The sequence below is a fragment of the Echeneis naucrates genome, chromosome 14 (assembly GCF_900963305.1).
Source record: "Echeneis naucrates chromosome 14, fEcheNa1.1, whole genome shotgun sequence".
NCBI lineage: Eukaryota > Metazoa > Chordata > Actinopteri > Carangiformes > Echeneidae > Echeneis > Echeneis naucrates.
This window is the reverse complement of record NC_042524.1, coordinates 5759415-5776793: the sequence shown is the minus strand read 5'-3', so window position 1 is coordinate 5776793 and position 17379 is coordinate 5759415. Positions and strand designations below refer to the sequence as shown.

General features: G+C 41.5%; 1 protein-coding gene across 2 annotated transcripts; it reads right to left on the bottom strand.

Annotated features, from left to right (window-relative positions):
• Positions 1-383: 383 nt before the first annotated feature.
• Positions 384-12747, bottom strand: smg6 (SMG6 nonsense mediated mRNA decay factor). Of its 2 annotated transcripts, none has more exons than XM_029519636.1 (19): positions 12651-12747; positions 9181-11518; positions 8877-9069; positions 7756-7866; positions 7519-7625; positions 7208-7286; positions 6926-7036; positions 6568-6783; positions 5855-5916; positions 5561-5706; positions 5176-5289; positions 4711-4888; positions 4193-4421; positions 3875-4054; positions 3499-3666; positions 3100-3244; positions 2734-2990; positions 2529-2610; positions 384-2388 (listed from the first exon to the last, which is right to left on the bottom strand). In XM_029519636.1, exons 1-19 carry the CDS (start codon positions 12739-12741, stop codon positions 2258-2260), a joined length of 4938 nt encoding a protein of 1645 aa, XP_029375496.1. In that variant the 5' UTR covers positions 12742-12747; the 3' UTR covers positions 384-2257. The 2 variants fall into 2 exon arrangements, with proteins under 2 accessions (XP_029375496.1, XP_029375497.1); XM_029519637.1 differs by having other exon boundaries at positions 4193-4412.
• Positions 12748-17379: the final 4632 nt, after the last annotated feature.

Sequence of the window (17379 nt, the reverse complement as noted above, 5' to 3'; positions counted from 1 at the left end):
CTTATGGATGTCTCAAACATTTCTGCTCTGTCCAAATTATTGCAGTCCCATCTCATTTTGTGATCCAAATGTAGAGAGAGCCACGATATTAGGTCCAATTTCAGGTTTCTACTTCATGGCTTGAAGATAAATATACAGAAAACCTTTCAGTGCTGCCCAACAATACGTTGTCCTCACAGCAGACATTTGAGTCACCACAGAAGGAAAGGCACAGGTCTGAATAATTGAATGAATGTCTAAATTAGTCAATTTAGTGTCCTGGCTCACCATCTAGTCATAGTTACACGAACACACTTGTATCTTTGATAAGGTTTTCAGCAACACCTTTGCCTTTCCTGTTGAAAACATGCCAAAATGTTGGCTGTCAATTAAAACTAAAAACATCGGCTTCAATGCATTTTTAATGACGGATGATAAAGTTGTGTTATGGATATTAAGTATTTACTACAACACCGATTGCATTGCCACACAACATAAGCTACAGAAGACCTACACTAGAAGTGTTACAAAAATGAACCCATCTAATAGTTTACACAAACACCAACTTCAACTGTCAGTGAAAGTTGTACAAGCTTTGCTGAAAAGACAACAGGACAAACAGAAAATAGGGTAGTCTCTTCTACACACAGCACTGGCAAGTGAATGTTGAATTGTCTGATGTAATCACAAAGGACAGAAATGTGTATAATATCTATTATGAGCATCTAAACGGTCACAAGAACACAGAAATATACACTAAATCAACACAAACACAAATTTGATGTTTGTTGAAGTGGGGTGTTGTTGGTCTTCAATGGAAATTTTACAGGCAGTAATGTATAGTCTTATGCCATATGTATTTTATTTCAACTGAAGAAAAGTGGATAAGTGACCTTGATACAAAAATCAAACCATGAAGAAAACAGAAAATATTTATGGATCAATGATTCAAAATTAAAAGGTGAACTGGCTCTGCTAATCTGTGGAGATATGACCTCAAAATAGACAAAAAAAAAAAAAAAAAAAGAAAAAAGAGAAACCACACACACAACAGCAAAAAAAACAAAACAAAACAAAAAAAAATAAACACCAACGGTACACAATTGTTTCTGCAAAGTCACTATCAAGAAGCACACCACCCTTTAACATCAGGGCCATCTACAGGAGACCTGTGCCAATCAATATTTGAACATTATTGTTTCATACTATTTGAAGTGACAGATGGGTACAGTTTGGGTCAAAGTATAAAGCCATGAAGTCAGTGTAGAATCATTTTTGGAGAAAGCTCAAAAGCTGACTAACTAGTCTTCCTTTATCAAATGACATTGCTCAAGAACACAAAGTTGCTATTTACAAATGCATTTGAACCCAAATCTGATCTTTTAGGATTTGATTGAATAATTATGCTTATTACTGATGTCTGAAATGAAGGAAGCAACACTTTTTACATGAGCCAAAACAAGTTGACAAATGAAAAAGTAAAATAAACCAATCTTTCTAGTTGTTGTTGAATTTCTTAAAGTTTTTCATGATGCCTGAGCTCAATGTCAGCTTCAGGCTGATGGGACCCAAAACAGAAAAAAGATATAAGGCACTTCCTGGGTGAGCAGGAAATACCATACCTGATCATAATTCCTTGGTGTGCATATGCTGCACGAGGGCTGTTAAATTGATCTCAACTACAGTCAGCCACTTTTAACTGTGTTATGACAAAGATCCTCCAGCTGTGCTTCTCTTCACCTTTCTCTCATTTCTGCTGTAGAGGCCACAGAAGTCTATGAGATTGGACCCTCAGAGAATTGTGGACGTGACAGTGATGGCCCTCAGCAATGATCTTTAGCCAGTAAAATGACCATAACCACGCTCCCTCTTTGGCTCAATCTATCGTCACCTCAAATTTTGATACTGATTGCAGAGAGCACACTCACTAACTAGGTGCAGAGGCTTGAGGCTGGACCAGACAACGACAAATCATATCACCTCATTTTTACCTTCTTCCTGCCTTCTACTCCAGCTTTTCTGAGACTTTTCAGAGATGTCTCTCTGTCTCTTTCTAGGGAAGCTCACTGATCTTAACATAGACATACACACACTTCATCACAAGAGGAAAAAGCTCACTACATTTGTTTGTATTTCAGTAGTGGTTCCTTTTGCTTTCTTTTTCATTTCTGCTCCCCTAATAATCTCTTCTTCCTCTGCTTAAGTGTGTCTTCTCTCCTGGCTGAATGGCTAGCAGGCTTCAGCAGTTTGGGCTCCTATGATTCCAGCTTTGCTTGGTTCAGCCCACTTTGGCCCAGCTGAGGAAAGCAGGGATATCTCGGACTGGGACATTACGAGTCAAAGCTTTGACACGCAAATTACGGTCATCTGTAAGGAGCACAACCTCTCTTTGGAGCCTCACTGTCCCATCTGCGTGATCAGAGAGAGGGGTGGGGAGTGGTAAGAGATTAATTCAGAAGACTTAATTTGCATCAAATAATGCAGTGTGTGCCCGTATATCAGGAAGTATAAACATGGACATAAACGCAATGAGACTCAATGATACATACTTCTCTGATCAGGCATGAAATCCTTTGCTTTGTCTTTGCAGTAATGCAGACAGCAGGACAGAATCACATCATCATTGTTACCCTAAAGAATGATAAGAAAGAGAGTTGTTATGTCACTGAAAATTTTGAAGGCACATTGGGCAAAAAGGTAACAGAAGAAAATAAAATGAAACAAGTTTTGTGTTAGATTTTTTTGAGCTCTCACCTGTTGTCCAGAAGTGTCTTCACTGCGGAAGGCAATGGACTCAAGCTGATTTCCTCTGCTTGTCAGGGCTCTGAGGCATGGTTCCCTGGCTTCAAATCCTTTCTCTAAGAAAGCCACAGCCAAGCGGGCCTTCTCCTGTACAGACCGCACATGGGCCATACTAACATTATAGTTGCCTCGACCGCCAGCGTTGCGCCCTCCTGACCCCACTCCAAAGATATCTTGACCTTTAGCCAAGCCGTCTAACTCTGTAATGACTGAGAGACAGAACATACACTATGACTAAATACAAGCATTTCCTGTTGCCACACTGAATGCAAGACAGTCAAGCATTCTTATTACACCACCACAATTTAATCCTCCTACCAATCAGCGGCACAACTATTATGTATGTTCCACATTGAAGGAGTTTCTTCAGCCCTTCCAAGTGATCAATGAATCCATTGGTATCTGGAACCAAAAACAGAGGCCGCACTTCCAGTTCCAACTGCCCACCTGTCTGCAGCACCGCCTGGGGGACACATTAAACATTATGTGACACTGAACTGTAAAATTGTATAAACCCGTCCTATTAAACTGGTACTTACTGAAGTAGCTTAAGAAACAAGTATGACCAGAGAGAAAGGAATTCTCTCTGCATTACATGACATGTTTTATTTTTTCATTTTTGTCACCTTGATCTAAAAAAGATGTATGAAAGACATACAGCTGCAATATAAATTTACTTTTTAAATGATTCAGTATATACGCATATGCTAGTTTTACCTGTATTTTATCTCTGCGCTTCTGCTGCTGGGCCAGTTTGTTGGCGAGGGCATGGCGTCGTGCCTTCAGCTGTCTGATGTCATTCTCACTGTCTCCTGCCTCCTCTGCATCCTCCTCTCCTTCTGTTGCAGAGAGAGATGACTCTGCTTCGACTATGACATCATCATCCTGCCAAACAGACCGACACACAAAGCAGCTGATAAGACACATTTTCAGCAATTTGGCAGCTGCTGTTTTCAACAGCCTCTGCTCAATTGCAGCAGAAACTTAATTTCAGTATTTATATAATTATGAGTGGGCCAAAGAGAGTGCAATCAGAGATCAAAACAGAAGAGGGAGCAAAGTAAAGAGGAAAAATAAAGAGAAAATTCGCGACCTCTTTCTCTGTTATAGAATCCTGTCTGCTCCTTGTATCCTCTGAGTGGTGAGATGGAGAGGAAGCTGCCACAGAGATGTATTTGCCTCCCTTGAAGGCCAACAGAGGCTCTTCCTGTCCACACAAAGCCTCCAAAAAGTACTTCAGCACTGTCACTCTCTTGCAATCTGCTGCTATGGCCTGACGATGGGCACAGAACGGGATGAGTAGGGGTACAAGTAAAAGGCAACACAAGAAAAATCTGTAGTATAAGTAGAGGTATGTTCCAGAGAATCAGAACAACAGCACGATTACAGAACACCTTTGCCTTCTACTCACCATGTCAGTGTGTCTGTCTGTATAGCATGGCTCCTGTGGTGCAGCCAGCAGTGGTACAAAACCTGCAAGCAGCCTATCTTCCTTCAGTTGCAGCACAGTTAACTCCTCATCTCCCTCAATTTCATCAGTGTCAACTTTGTAAAGTGGCAATTCCCCATGGTCCACACGTGCAAGCACATTACACAGGTCAGCCAGGCACTGCCAAACATCAGGGCTGCAACTGCACCAACAACAGAGAGGAAAAGCTGGTGTAAAGAACCAGTAAACACTATGAGCAGCATCAATAGATTAACTTATTTACAATATATGGAATGACAATGCGTAATGTAAGAGGCCCTGCTTTCATAATTTGCACCTACATCTGCAGCTTTCCTCAGCTTTACAAAGCTTCTTAAATTAGGTTTGAAATACTGTTTAGCTGTCTGACCTGTAGCTTTACAGTTTTGCTTCACTGCATGTTCTGATCCTGTATTTCCACTGTGTCAGAGTATCCACAATAGGTTATTGCAGATACTTACTCTATACTGCATGGTGGTGGGTTCCACTGATCTGGATGTCCCAGCATCCAGTCAGACCAGACCTTGATGCTTGGCAGTAGTTCTCTAAGGTCCAGTGGGAAGGAAGAAACTTTCACCATACCATCCACTTCATCCCCTTTACTCCCCTCCTCCTCTCCATCTGCCATGGGGATTGGTTCTGAAAGAGAGAAATAACAGGCACTTTTAAAATCTAACACACAGTTGTAAACAAACAAAAACTGTGTAAAACTAGAGCAAGCACGTTTGCAAGTTTACTAATTAGCTATACAAGCAATTACCATTATGTGGTGGGACTGTACAGTTAGTAATTAATGTGTAGATTCAGCTGATACAGATAAAAAACAAAAACAAAACAACAACAAAATCCAACAGTAGTGCTGACCCAATTTTAAGATTTACAAACGAGTTTCATATGTGCATAGAAGAACTTTAATGTGTGAGTACCTGCAAGTGTATCTTTGAGCAGCTCTGTGCAGCGCTGCACCAGCAGTGCAAACATGGCCAGACCCAGGGCAGTGCTCTGTTCTTGTAAAACAGACCTAACATCTCCTTCTTCACCTGAGAGAGACAATGATTTGAGAAAGTTCTTCAGGTAATACCACTAACATGACATACCAACTGCACTGAAGTTATATGTTGTTCAGAAAAAGTAAATTGTGTCAAGCCCTATTATCTATTATCTCTTGGAGTTGCTTAAACCAAGTTTTGAAACAAATAAAAATCAATATTAATAACCAACTTATAAACATGTTGCTCAGTAATCATGCAGCTACATTCCTCTTAGAAATGTTTGATGATGATGGCAACGTGTGGGTATATAGAGCATTACCTCTGCTGTGGGCGTTGTGAATAGTGAACATGTTGATGGTAATTATCTGCAGCATATGTGTGCTGCCCAGCAGGGAGGGGCCATGCTGGAGCAGTGTCCTAAACTCCTGCAGAGCACGACTCGCCACTCCAGGGAATGACTCCATGCTGCATAAACAAGATGCACATGTTCAATAAAATGCAGAAAAGCAGGCTAGGGCGCACACAAAAACACCTCATTAGATTATATTCTCCAGGCTTCAAACTCATTTCATCTATGAAGGTGATAAACTGAAAGACATTAGAAATCACTCACCCTACTTTAGTGAACAGCTTTCCATGAGCATGCAGGAAACTCAGAATGAACCTTTTATTTAGCTGGAGGGAAAAAAACAGAGTATTGAAAAGCAAAAATATTACTAATCTTGAATTTAAATCAAACCAAGACTTTGAACAATAGGGATGGGGGAAGATGTCCACCACAACTCGAATAATTGGTGGACAGAGACTTTGGAGGAAGACAATAAATAAATAAATACGTTAGTAGTAAAGTAAAATGAGTAAAATGAAAACAACAAATTGTTCCTTTCCATATTTTATTGGCAGATATGTTTGGCAAAAATTCAAAAACTATAATTAATGTATTTTAAAGGATCCAGCATAAAAAGTAAAGCTGAACTGATACTGTAAATAGAATGTGAACAAGACGGCAGAGAAAAGCTGGCTCCTGTCTGCAATAAATAATTTACTGTATAATGCTCAATAAAAAATCATCAAAGCAACTACAGCTTAAAAAACACCGGAGTAATAAAAACAAGTTATTTGGATCTTGCTTGTAACCAAATTAGTTTATATGGTAACAATATCACCAGAGCACATCTCATCGGTGGCGTACCTAAACCGCACACTTTGGAGATCCATTTAAAAATAAGTAAAGAATGACTAAGTGTCTTTCATGTAAAGGGACGTGATGCATGACACTTGATAGATGTGTATGTATGGGAGAGTGAAATGAAGAAAGGCTCTTACATCACTAGTGCTGAGAGTACCCAGCTCTCCATCCTGTTCAGAGTCCCTGCTCGACTCACTGCCTCCTCTCTGTGAGGATGGGGTTGCTGCTTGAGCAGTGGGGCGAATCCAAATCTCCACACGCGCTCCATCTTCCCCTCTTCCCCTTCCTCTTACTGCTGGACCCCTGGTGCCTCCTTCGTGCTCTTGCCTTCTCCTTCGCTCCAGCTGTTCTGCCTACAAGAACAAAATTTGTAAACAACCTGCACTGTCTGAAGCAAATTTTAACAGCTATGCTAATATGGTGATTTATTAGTTAATTCATTATTTTAACAGAATCAATCATCTGGCATGTGAATGATCAAAATGTGTGTCTAACCTTACGCTTCGCTTCTTCAAACAGACTCATCAGACTTTCTTTTGCAGTCAGGATAGGGTTGGAAGCTGCCAAGCTGCGCATGTAATAATACACAGCATCCAACTTCCGCTTCTGGAAGAGAGGTGTGATGACAGTAAGAGGGAGTACCGACAGGCCATTGTACAAACTATAAATAGAAAAGTTAAATCTTGTAACCTTAATGCTAATGATTTATTTGTTTGCACAGTAGTTCTGAGCTAAAAATTCTCAACTTTCATTCCCTTTTTACTACATATCGCTTACTGTATAAACTGCAAGCAGAGCCAGCTGGTTATATGGACGTCCATTTTTCGGGGCAATCTGCTGGGCTTTCAGGTACCAACTAAAAAAAAGGAAACGTGTAGTTACAAGTGCAACTTAAGTGCAACAGTATTGAGGTAAAACAAGACTTAGTAAGTTATACAGGACATTAAGCTGTCACAGAATGCGACTTCTCAAAAATAATTGAGACTAAAAAAAAAAAAAAACTGTTCTCTGAAAGAAATGAAGGATGTGTAAAACTGTACCATAGTACAAAGTCTACTCCTAACCACTCACTAAAAATCACAGCATACCTGCGAGCCTTCCCATAGTTGGCAGAGTCACTTGCTTGCTCCCGGTATCGTGCAATATCTCCCTGGCAAATCATACAGCGCTGAGCACTGATAAGTGCATACTTAACCTGAAAACGACAGAAATATGGGGGAAACTTTACCAGTTTGCTATATATGAGATTCAATTAGAACATAAATATCAAGATAATATGTGGTTAATAATGCTTTCAACACAGAATGAAAGGAATTCTGCTGTACCGTTTTGCTTAGCGGCCTTGCCCTGATAGCCATGCCATCCATGTAATCCTCTAACTTAAACTGGTACACTGTCTGCAGCTTCTGGAGCAGCGCATCAAAGAAGAGTGCTCCCTGTGAAACACAGACAATAATCCCAACAGACAAGTGAACTTAAAGTCAAAGAAAACAATGAATCAATTTATCGTAGGCTGTTATCACTACAAAAAATAAATAAATAAATAAATAAAGTTCAGACAAAGGATTCATAAGAAACGTGTGACTATACTGTATTATCTATGTGTAGTACATTTAAGGGTTAAAAAAATAAAGGGCTATTACATGAACGTGCCAAGTCTCTTTCAATTAAGGGGGGTCAATATTTCAATGCTGAAAGAACTACAACCCTTTTAGCACATAATACCTAAACTGCAAGGACACCAAAGTAATCAGACATTTAGCTCATAAATGTCATGCAAGTGAAGAAGATAGAAATAATATCTTAGAAAGAATCTGCTCAAAACTGGACTTCCACCACTCCTGTTACACCCTGCAGTGTTTCTGTTATAGCTTGCTTAGCAGGCATGGCTGCTAATGGAAGCAGAACATTGAATGCAGGTATAAAAGATCACTGACTTCTCTCAAGCAGAGCTGATAAAAGTCACACTGTTAAATTTCATCACTCAACAGTACAATGAAATTAACTGCCATAGAAACGAGAGAACTCTTTCCAAGATGAAGGAGTTGAATATCTTTGACAGGAGAGATGATCTCCTGATCTCAATTTTATTGAGCTGCATTTGACACAAGAGCTGACACAATGAGCAAGAACTGCAGGAAGAATGTCACCAAGGAGGAACCATGGTATCTGTAAAGATATGTGGTAATCTGCTGCAAAAATGTTTCCCACATGTGGTATAATGTAGTATACATGATTCACTTTGAAATTGAATGCGCTGAAGCACGGAGCCTATAAATTGAATACATGGCCGTTCAGTGTATATAGAAACAAGGACCAAAACTGTTTGCCTCAACATATCCTTGTACAAGATTAGGAATCATGCAGAGAAATCTTGAGTGCTCAAGAACCCCTCATCTTACAGCTTAGCCTCTTGCTGCCCTAGAAATGTGTATGCCTTCCTTACCTCATCAAGCAGCGTGAGTAGTAGGTTTCTGATATGAGGGGTGTTGTCATAGGTGGGGTCTTTGAGTAGCTGTCGGAAACGCTCTATGACCTGGTAAAAGACATTTTTCCACAAAGCCTGATCCACATTCTGAGAGTCTGAGAATTCGATATCGGTGAGGATGACCTGCTCGTATAGCCCCAAAAGGTCAGCTCTAGAAAACAGGAGAGCATAACACGACAGTGTTTTTACAATATACCTACTAGCTGAGTTATGTTGACACTCTTAGCAAATAAGACAAAACAGCAGTGCATCAAAACCTCACCTGAGCAGGGCCATGCGATCGAGTCCATCAGTGCTCACTCTGTCCCTGGACAGCAGGTTACTGAGCTGGAGCTCCTGGGAATCTGCGGCCCTCAACACTCTCCCCAACTCCCCTCTGGCTTGTTGCTCCACCTCTTCAAATGTCAAACTACCAGCTGGCTGAGAATATCCTGCTCCCTTGTAACTCCCACTGTACTGACCCATGCCTGGGTACACCCCGTTAGGGGAGGCCACTTGGTAGGGTCCCATATGATAAGGATATGGATAGCGCTGGTTGGCGCTGGTGGTGCCAGGATTATGTGGGTTACCCGTGGCCATGGGGTAACTGTATGGGTTGTCAGAATTTTGGAATTTGTAGTAAGCCATTGCAGCAGCCTGCTGGGACCGAAAGCTTTCACCTTGTGGGCCTGGAGGAGTGCCTGCTACTTCATCATCGGTATCAAGAAAGTGAAGGGGTCCATATCCGGTTCCGGTCTGAAGATATATAGGCTGTTGGGAAGCTTTATGCTGTGAAGACTGGGCGCTGTTTAGAGCAGGTTTCTGGTCTGGATTATTGGGATCCCACAGTCGTCTGACTCCCCCTCCTCTACCTCCTCTACTGCAAGATGTTCCTCCTCTAGTTCCACCAAATAGAAGTCTATGACCAACCTCAGGCGAATTGGAGATGTCTGTGCGGGCCGGAAGCACCAGGATACCACCACCTCTGCCCCGAGGAACCGAGCCTTGCCTGGAATGCTGTGCATTCCCAATCTTTGATGATATAGCTGAATGTTTTTCAAGAGGAATCCTTAGGATTCCTCGACCTCCACCTTTGTTTCCTTTCAGCCTGTTCTTTTCTTCCCTCCGCTGCACTATATTTAAGTCTTCCTCCCCTCCTCTCCTTGTCCTCATGTCTTCTGCGATGTCACTCATCTCACTCCCTTCTAGAGATTCTGTAGATGATTCCCCATTTGTTGTCCAGCTTTGTAAGTGACTCCTTCGTCTTTCCCCACTATTAACGATCTCCTCTTTGTTATTGTGCTTATGCTGAAATCGTGACCACTTGGCACTTTCCACATCCATCCCTAATCCTGGCCCATCCAAGCTGGTCACACTGCTGGTAGAGCTACTGCTGTAAGTTCGATTCCGTGGCCGTCGAATATCTGATTTGGAATATCGTTTTGAGGATGATGTGATGTTTGCATTAGATTTATTTCTGTCACCTTTTTCTACATTCCTGTCTACATTTTTTTCAGTCTTTGCATCTCTCTCTGTCTCTCTGGATCGATTGTTATTGTTATCTCCTCTTCTCTCTCCTTTGCTGTGGTGTGCCTCTCCTGTCTTACCTGATTTGTTACCCCTTTCAAATTCAACTGCTCTCCTGTCTCTGTCTTTCTCAACTTTACCCTGGTCACTCTTTCTTCCTTCAACTATGTGATCTTCTCCTCTTCTGGAATCCTGATTCCTTTCTTTTTCTTTCTCCCCTCCTCTTCTTCTGCGGTTTCCCTTTTCCTTCTTCTTTTCTATTTTTTCTTCTTCTTTTGTCCCTCCCCATTGTCCTTGTCTTTCCTTATCATTCTTTTCAACATTTTGGCCTTCACAGCTAACTTTACCCTTTTCTTTGACACTAAGTTTTTCCACTTTACTAATAATTTTCTCAACTGATGTATCGGAGGGTAATGGGGGTTTCTGATTTCGGTTTCCTTGCTTTCTGTTTGTGTCACTAGATTTAGACAATTTCACATTTTCCTGTACACCTTCTCCTTCTTTACCCTTCCCACTCTGCTTCTGTGTAGATGTTTTTTTGTTCTCTTCCATTTCCCTTGTACTCACTTGGGATTCAGTCTCTGTTTTCTGCTCCTGTCTCCTAGGAGGAGGTTTATCCTGCTCTCTTCCGACCCCACAATCCTTGCCTTGGATGTTCCTCCGGCTACCAGGTTGATAAAATTCTCTATCAGGTTTGCGGGCTTTCCTTGCTGATTTAGCAGCTCCAGCGCGTTCTTGAGGTTCTCTGTCATTTTCAGGAAATTCTTTTTCTTGATTATTTTCCATGTTAGACTGTGAGTGGGCACCTTTTCTATAGTTCTGAGTGTAGTCACTTCTCATCCTCTCGCCTTCCTTTTTGTCAGTTCCCATCCCAGCATCTGTGGACTCTAAAACTTTTTCAGACACACTCTTTTTCTCACCCTGCAATGGTTTATCATGCTCATGTACAAATGCAGTCACAGGATCGCTTTGACCGGTATCTCCCTCCTCACTGTCACAGTGACGCCTTACATGTCCAGCTACAGGCTGATAGCGCTGCAGATCAGGTCGCTTTCCTTCACGTCTCCTTTGTTGCTTTGGAACATGTTGTTCCTCTGGAGTGAGAGAAGCACACAGAGGAAAAAATTACAAGGGCGAATGTTCAGGCATTAACACAGTAGATGGAATATGGAAACTCAAAAAACATATGACATTTTTTCTTCCCTTGTCAGACAAATACAACAATGTCTTAGACTGTCACTTGTGACTGTCTGTGGTGCCCAAACCAACCCCATGAATACCCACGTACATAGTTTTAAACTTCCACTTAAACTTGAAAAGAGCACTCTTGTTCGGGAGTATTTTCAGCCACGATTAACACACTACTGCCACTCTTGTAGTTGTAGTTTGTGTGCTTGTGAAACATAAAATATTAGAAAGCTCCTGTTAAGAGGAGTATGCTCATCAATGCTACATTTGTGGACAACAGGAAGATGATCACCAGCCTGTTTTCAAGATACCATTGTTTTTGTTTTGTTTTTTTTGTTGGGAGCCAAGTCGACGGAAGCAGATATGGACAAAATACATCTACATATGGACACACTACATGATTTACAAATGGAAAAACACTTTTTTTTTTCCAAACACAAACCAACCGATCAACAATATTCACCGTTTTCTTTTCGCATACTGCTCAAGGCAGTAGCCCCTTCAAAAACAAACAAACAATAATAAAAAAAACAAACAAACAAACAAAAAACGCGTGTTCTATCAGCTAATTATTTTGATTTTGAAAATGACATCTTCGAAAATACACATAAATCAAACTTAACTGTCTTAGCTGACATCAGCCGAGTTTTCTGTTGCTAACGGACGTTGAACGACAACAAGTTTCATCTTCCTGAAGCAAGTTAACGTTACATCTAAAAATTAAAACCCATTCCTCGCGTTTGTGTACCAAACATAATGAGTAAATATTTAAAAAAAAAAATCGCAAGAATGAATATTAAAAACAAGTTTGAATCGCGACCTCAGTCGTACGTAAGGGGCGTTTAAAACAATCCGCGCCAGACCGAAGAATAGACCGATAGCTAAGTTAGCTAGCCGTCAACATTAGCTGGATAAAAACTTGGCGACTCTCTGAGCGACTTTCAGCCGACTTGTAGCTTTTTCTTCGGCCGAATTTATGGACTCCTCCACCCCACCCGGACGCATCCTTCCCGAGGACGCGGGCTCACTTGGCCTCACCTTTCTGACAGCCGGTCGTGTGAACCGTGTTCGACGCCTCGGCTCGGAGTTCCGCAGCTGAGATTCGCACCCTGTCCAGTTCGGTCGCCATCTTTGCTTTGACTAAAACAAACACAACAACTACGGCGGCCCGGCGGGATCAAACGCGCATGCCGGATGACGTATTATCCATGGCAAATATATTTATGTCATTTCCCCTGTTTATTGAGCTATTGTTTTGGGGTATTCAAATATCACATTATTCCAAGGTTATAAGTAACAACACTGTATTCAAGATTTCAGCATTATACACCTACTAATGTTGTAATAGTATTTTATTATTGTGTATTATTTGTCTACTGTACTAATGTCAGATTATTGTGCTTTATAATGATTACACAAAGTTTCTCAATCTTACGACATGCTTAACTGAGGTAATAAAAACCATTACCATTCCAACTAATACTCAAGGATAGTTTGAAGGTGTTTGATTTGAAGAAATAAGCATTTTTAGTTGCACATGTATATTGTGCAAAATGTGTAGTTATGTAATCCTTACGTAGGACTTGACCTACATATGAGGCCTAAGAAGAAGGGGTTATATTATATACATTATATAAAGAAACCGGCAGATATACTGCATGCAAACACTATGATCAATTCCAAACAAAATCCACTAGATGTCAGGATTGATTAGATTTTATTCTCATTTTCAGCTTCCTATTGTTAAAGGCGTTGAATTGGCCCAACAATGAACTTACTTTTGTTTTGTAACCAAGTCATTTGTATTAATGTAGTGCAGCATCTCGCCCCGAACACACATTTTTCCCCCTGACTTCCACTCATGACTTTGATATGAACTGACCTGACAAGTTGTATGAGGAGGTGTGGAGGGGAATTCTGGGTCAGCAGAACAAATTACGTAAACATACACAGGAAGACTGTGTGTTCTCATGTGCATGTGCATGTGCATATGGGATGGGGGGTGGGGGGGGGGGGCAGTCATGGAACTATTATCTATGTGGCTGATACTAGAGTAAACAGCTTTATTTCCCTAGCAACACCAAATTAAAGGGCCAGAGTCTCCTGTCCTTGTGACAGATCTCCACACACACAAGTGTTCATATAGAGCCAAAGCTCCTCTTTTTACACTCAAATTCCTGCATCACGTCACTAAATTATGGATCCAAGGTGCTTGGCTCACTGCTCTGGCATAGTAATCGGGAATGTCAACACATATGTATGTGTACACTGATTACTTTTGTCTAACTACTGACACAATATAAAGCAGGCAAGCAAAATCAATATATTAAAAGCATGCTATGTCATGCAAGACAAAGAAATTGGCAAATAGATACTGATTATTTTGAAAAACAGACCATGTGTGTATTCGTTTATTACGCTTTGTTTTTAATTGTCTTACTACCACCGTACTTGATAATTGTTCTCTCCTACTGTGTAAGACACTTGAAAGAAAGGCGATACACAAACAAGATGTTAAATTCAGATGACACACTATTGATGATTGTTTCAATGACACAGATATTGTCACCATCATTGTCATTGTTATCATCTCATTCTCATCATTATCATTACCTTGCTTTAGAATATTACGTGAAATAAATTACATTCACATGAACTAAATGTGCGTGAACGCAGAATACGGTTTTGATGTAGTGCTAGCAGTGTCTCTGGATGAAGCGCTGGCACACCAGGGGTTGTAGAATGTTTCGTGTCTGCAGTGGAGAGGTGTGAGAGAGGGAGGGGGCAGCCGGAAGTGGTGGGCGTGTGTCTCCCCGTGTGTGTGTGTGTGTGAGTCTGTAAGTTACTTGTGTGCCTCTTTGCGTGTGTGTGCAGAGTTCTGATTGTCGGTGCTGCACCACAGTGCAGGTGCAATGCAGGATGATAAGTGACACAGAAGGACAGAGAGGGGGAGGCAAAGAGGTAGTGAGGGAGAGAAGGAGGGAGACAAAGAGAAAAAGGAGGCAAGGAAGAGAAGACAGGAGGCATGATGCAGGAGGAGGAGAGACTGTGCATACAGATGAAAAAAGCAGGGGGAAGCAAAGAGTTTTTGCAGGTGAATTTCTGACACCAGGGGGTTTCTCCAACCCAATCATACCTCGATCTCTCCTGCCCCTATCTCATTTTCTCTCCCTCTCTCTCTCCTCTCTGTCTATCTCTCTTTGTCTCCACACTGGGACACTGGGAGGTGGGAGGAGATGACTTTTAGAGATGACTGGAGTGGAGGAGGAGAAGGACAGATGGGGGAATACAGTCAGCAGAGAGTGGTGGAGACAGGAGTGGGACATTGTTGTTGAGGATGGAGCGGAATGAAAATACTGCAGGACTGAAAAATAACTGGGTAACAAATAAAGGAAAATGAAAACGACAGGGAGAAGAAAGTAAGTCGGCTAAAATGGGATCCTCACCTAGTGTAGCGAGAGAGACAGGCAGACAGACAACATGAGCCAGAGGCTGGTGTGACGCATATTTGCTGGCTGTAGATGTTTGGAATATATCTAGTCCAACAGCTTTTTTAATGCATAATTCACAAAAAGAGACGGAGGGGGTGACAAAGGAGCAATGAACAAGAAAGACAATATGAGCGCGAGCACATGGAGTCATGTGTCAAAGCAGATGAGTCGATCAGAAAATAAAGAATTTTAAATAAAGTTCAACACAGATTGTGGTAAATAAGCACTGACAGCATTTAATGACCTCACTCCTGTCTTACTGTCCACCAACACTTTTTAACCCCTTCATATACCGTCATACTATATACACAGTCTTTTCTTTTAATGGCGGTGTATTTCAAGACAGAAGTCCACATGCTGTACTTTTCTTCAAAATCAAATCTAACATTTTGTTGGGCTCTTCACAAGTTATGTGCTTTAATACAATGTTTTGCTTCAGCCAAGAGTAGCCTGCAGTCCGATAGTTTCACGATCTGCATCCAGTTAAGTGATACTTTTGTTGTTTTAATTGTTTGTTCTGTGACTCCTTGGAAAGCAGGCTTGATACTGAAACGCAGTAAATGGACAACATACATCTATGGCACACGGTAACTCCTGCTTCATTTCTCCTAGTCACTGTATGTACATGCATACATGATATGAGCACATGCTGTGGATTTTAGATATGTGACACGTGCGCTGTTTTATATATATAATATATATATTCCCTGTAATCTGTACCAACACTCTTAATGATCCTCATAGTGAACTCATGGAAACAGATACACTCACACTGTCATCACCTTCAAACACATGAAAACATGCGGAAATTAGTTCTTACACTAGTACGTACAAACACACACACACACACACACACACACACACACACACACACACACACACAGCTATCATTGCATGTTAATCACATTCAGCATATAACTTTGGTATAATTCTGTGAAGTTTTGTGTGAGCTACTGCTAGAGTTACAGCAGATGAGAAGAGATAGCATATGACTTTGCAAAAGGACAGAGCATCCCGACATCTTTTGCCACAGATGCTCAGCCAATGTAATGAAATCATGGATATAATCTAGTCATACCATCTCAGGTGTCAGTTTTGCCGGAGCTACTTAATTAGCTCTGGTGGCTGAGGAACATATGTCACCCTGGAAGTACATGTGCCATCACATACATGCTTGCTTCTCTCTCTGCCACACTTTAGCAACACAGACAGATAAATTCGAAGTTTCTGGCTGGATATGGAGTCAGTATCTGTCACTGCTTGGTATTGTGTGTGTGTGTGTGTGAGCGAGAGTGAGTGGGTGGATGTGGAGTCGCTGCTGTGTGTGAGTGTAGGTTTACAATCTCACACATCTTGTAGGCAAGTAGAGCACAGAGACAGTGGAGGGAACGATGTGGGGGCGAGAGGGGTTTCACTAATAAACACCCACTCCTAACCTCCATCTCAATCTGACACAATACCCCTCCCACACCACCACCACACACACACACACACACACACATTCTTCTCCTCCCCACACTGCTTTGACAGCATCCTCATTACAGGCACGTTTGGTAGCACAGTCTTCCTCCTCCTCCTCTCCCTCCCTCCCTCTCTCCATCCCTCTGCTCCTCTCTCGCTCTTCATCGTTTTCATTTGCTCATTCTCTCTTGCCCTGCTCACTGCGTTCGAGCCAGCTTGGCAATCAAAGGGAGAGAAAACACAAATGAGAGCGGAGGGGTGGGGGGCCCTCACTGGGATTTCAGTATGAGTCAGAATGGGAGAAGGGGAGGTGGGTAGGCAAGGTAGGCGGTTGTGAGGAGAAAAGAGTGTATGGGAGGGATGATATTTTTTTCCTTCTCTCTTATCTGACTGAATTCTCTGTTTGGAATACAGATGAGGAGATAGGAAGACAGTCAACAACTGGCCGTGACAGACAGATGAAAGATTTGAACAGAAAATAATCTGCATCTTGATTCACCATCAAGCATCATGATATAATCAAATCTGAATGCTGAATATGAGTTGAGAGTGAGCTGCCAGTGAACCGATTAACAAACCAAACAAATCACCCAGAACCTCATCACAAGTTTTGATAAAACTGCACTTGTTGTACAGATAAAAAAAAGAACAAAAAAACTAAATTATTACTGTATGTGTGTACGTGTTTGCATGTGTTTGTTTGTGATACCGTGGGACTAGTAGTAAGATTAGAGAGGGAGTGAGTGAGGAACTATTTCATTCACACTTTTTTAATCATTCACCCCCCCCCACCACCACCACTGTTTGCATATTCA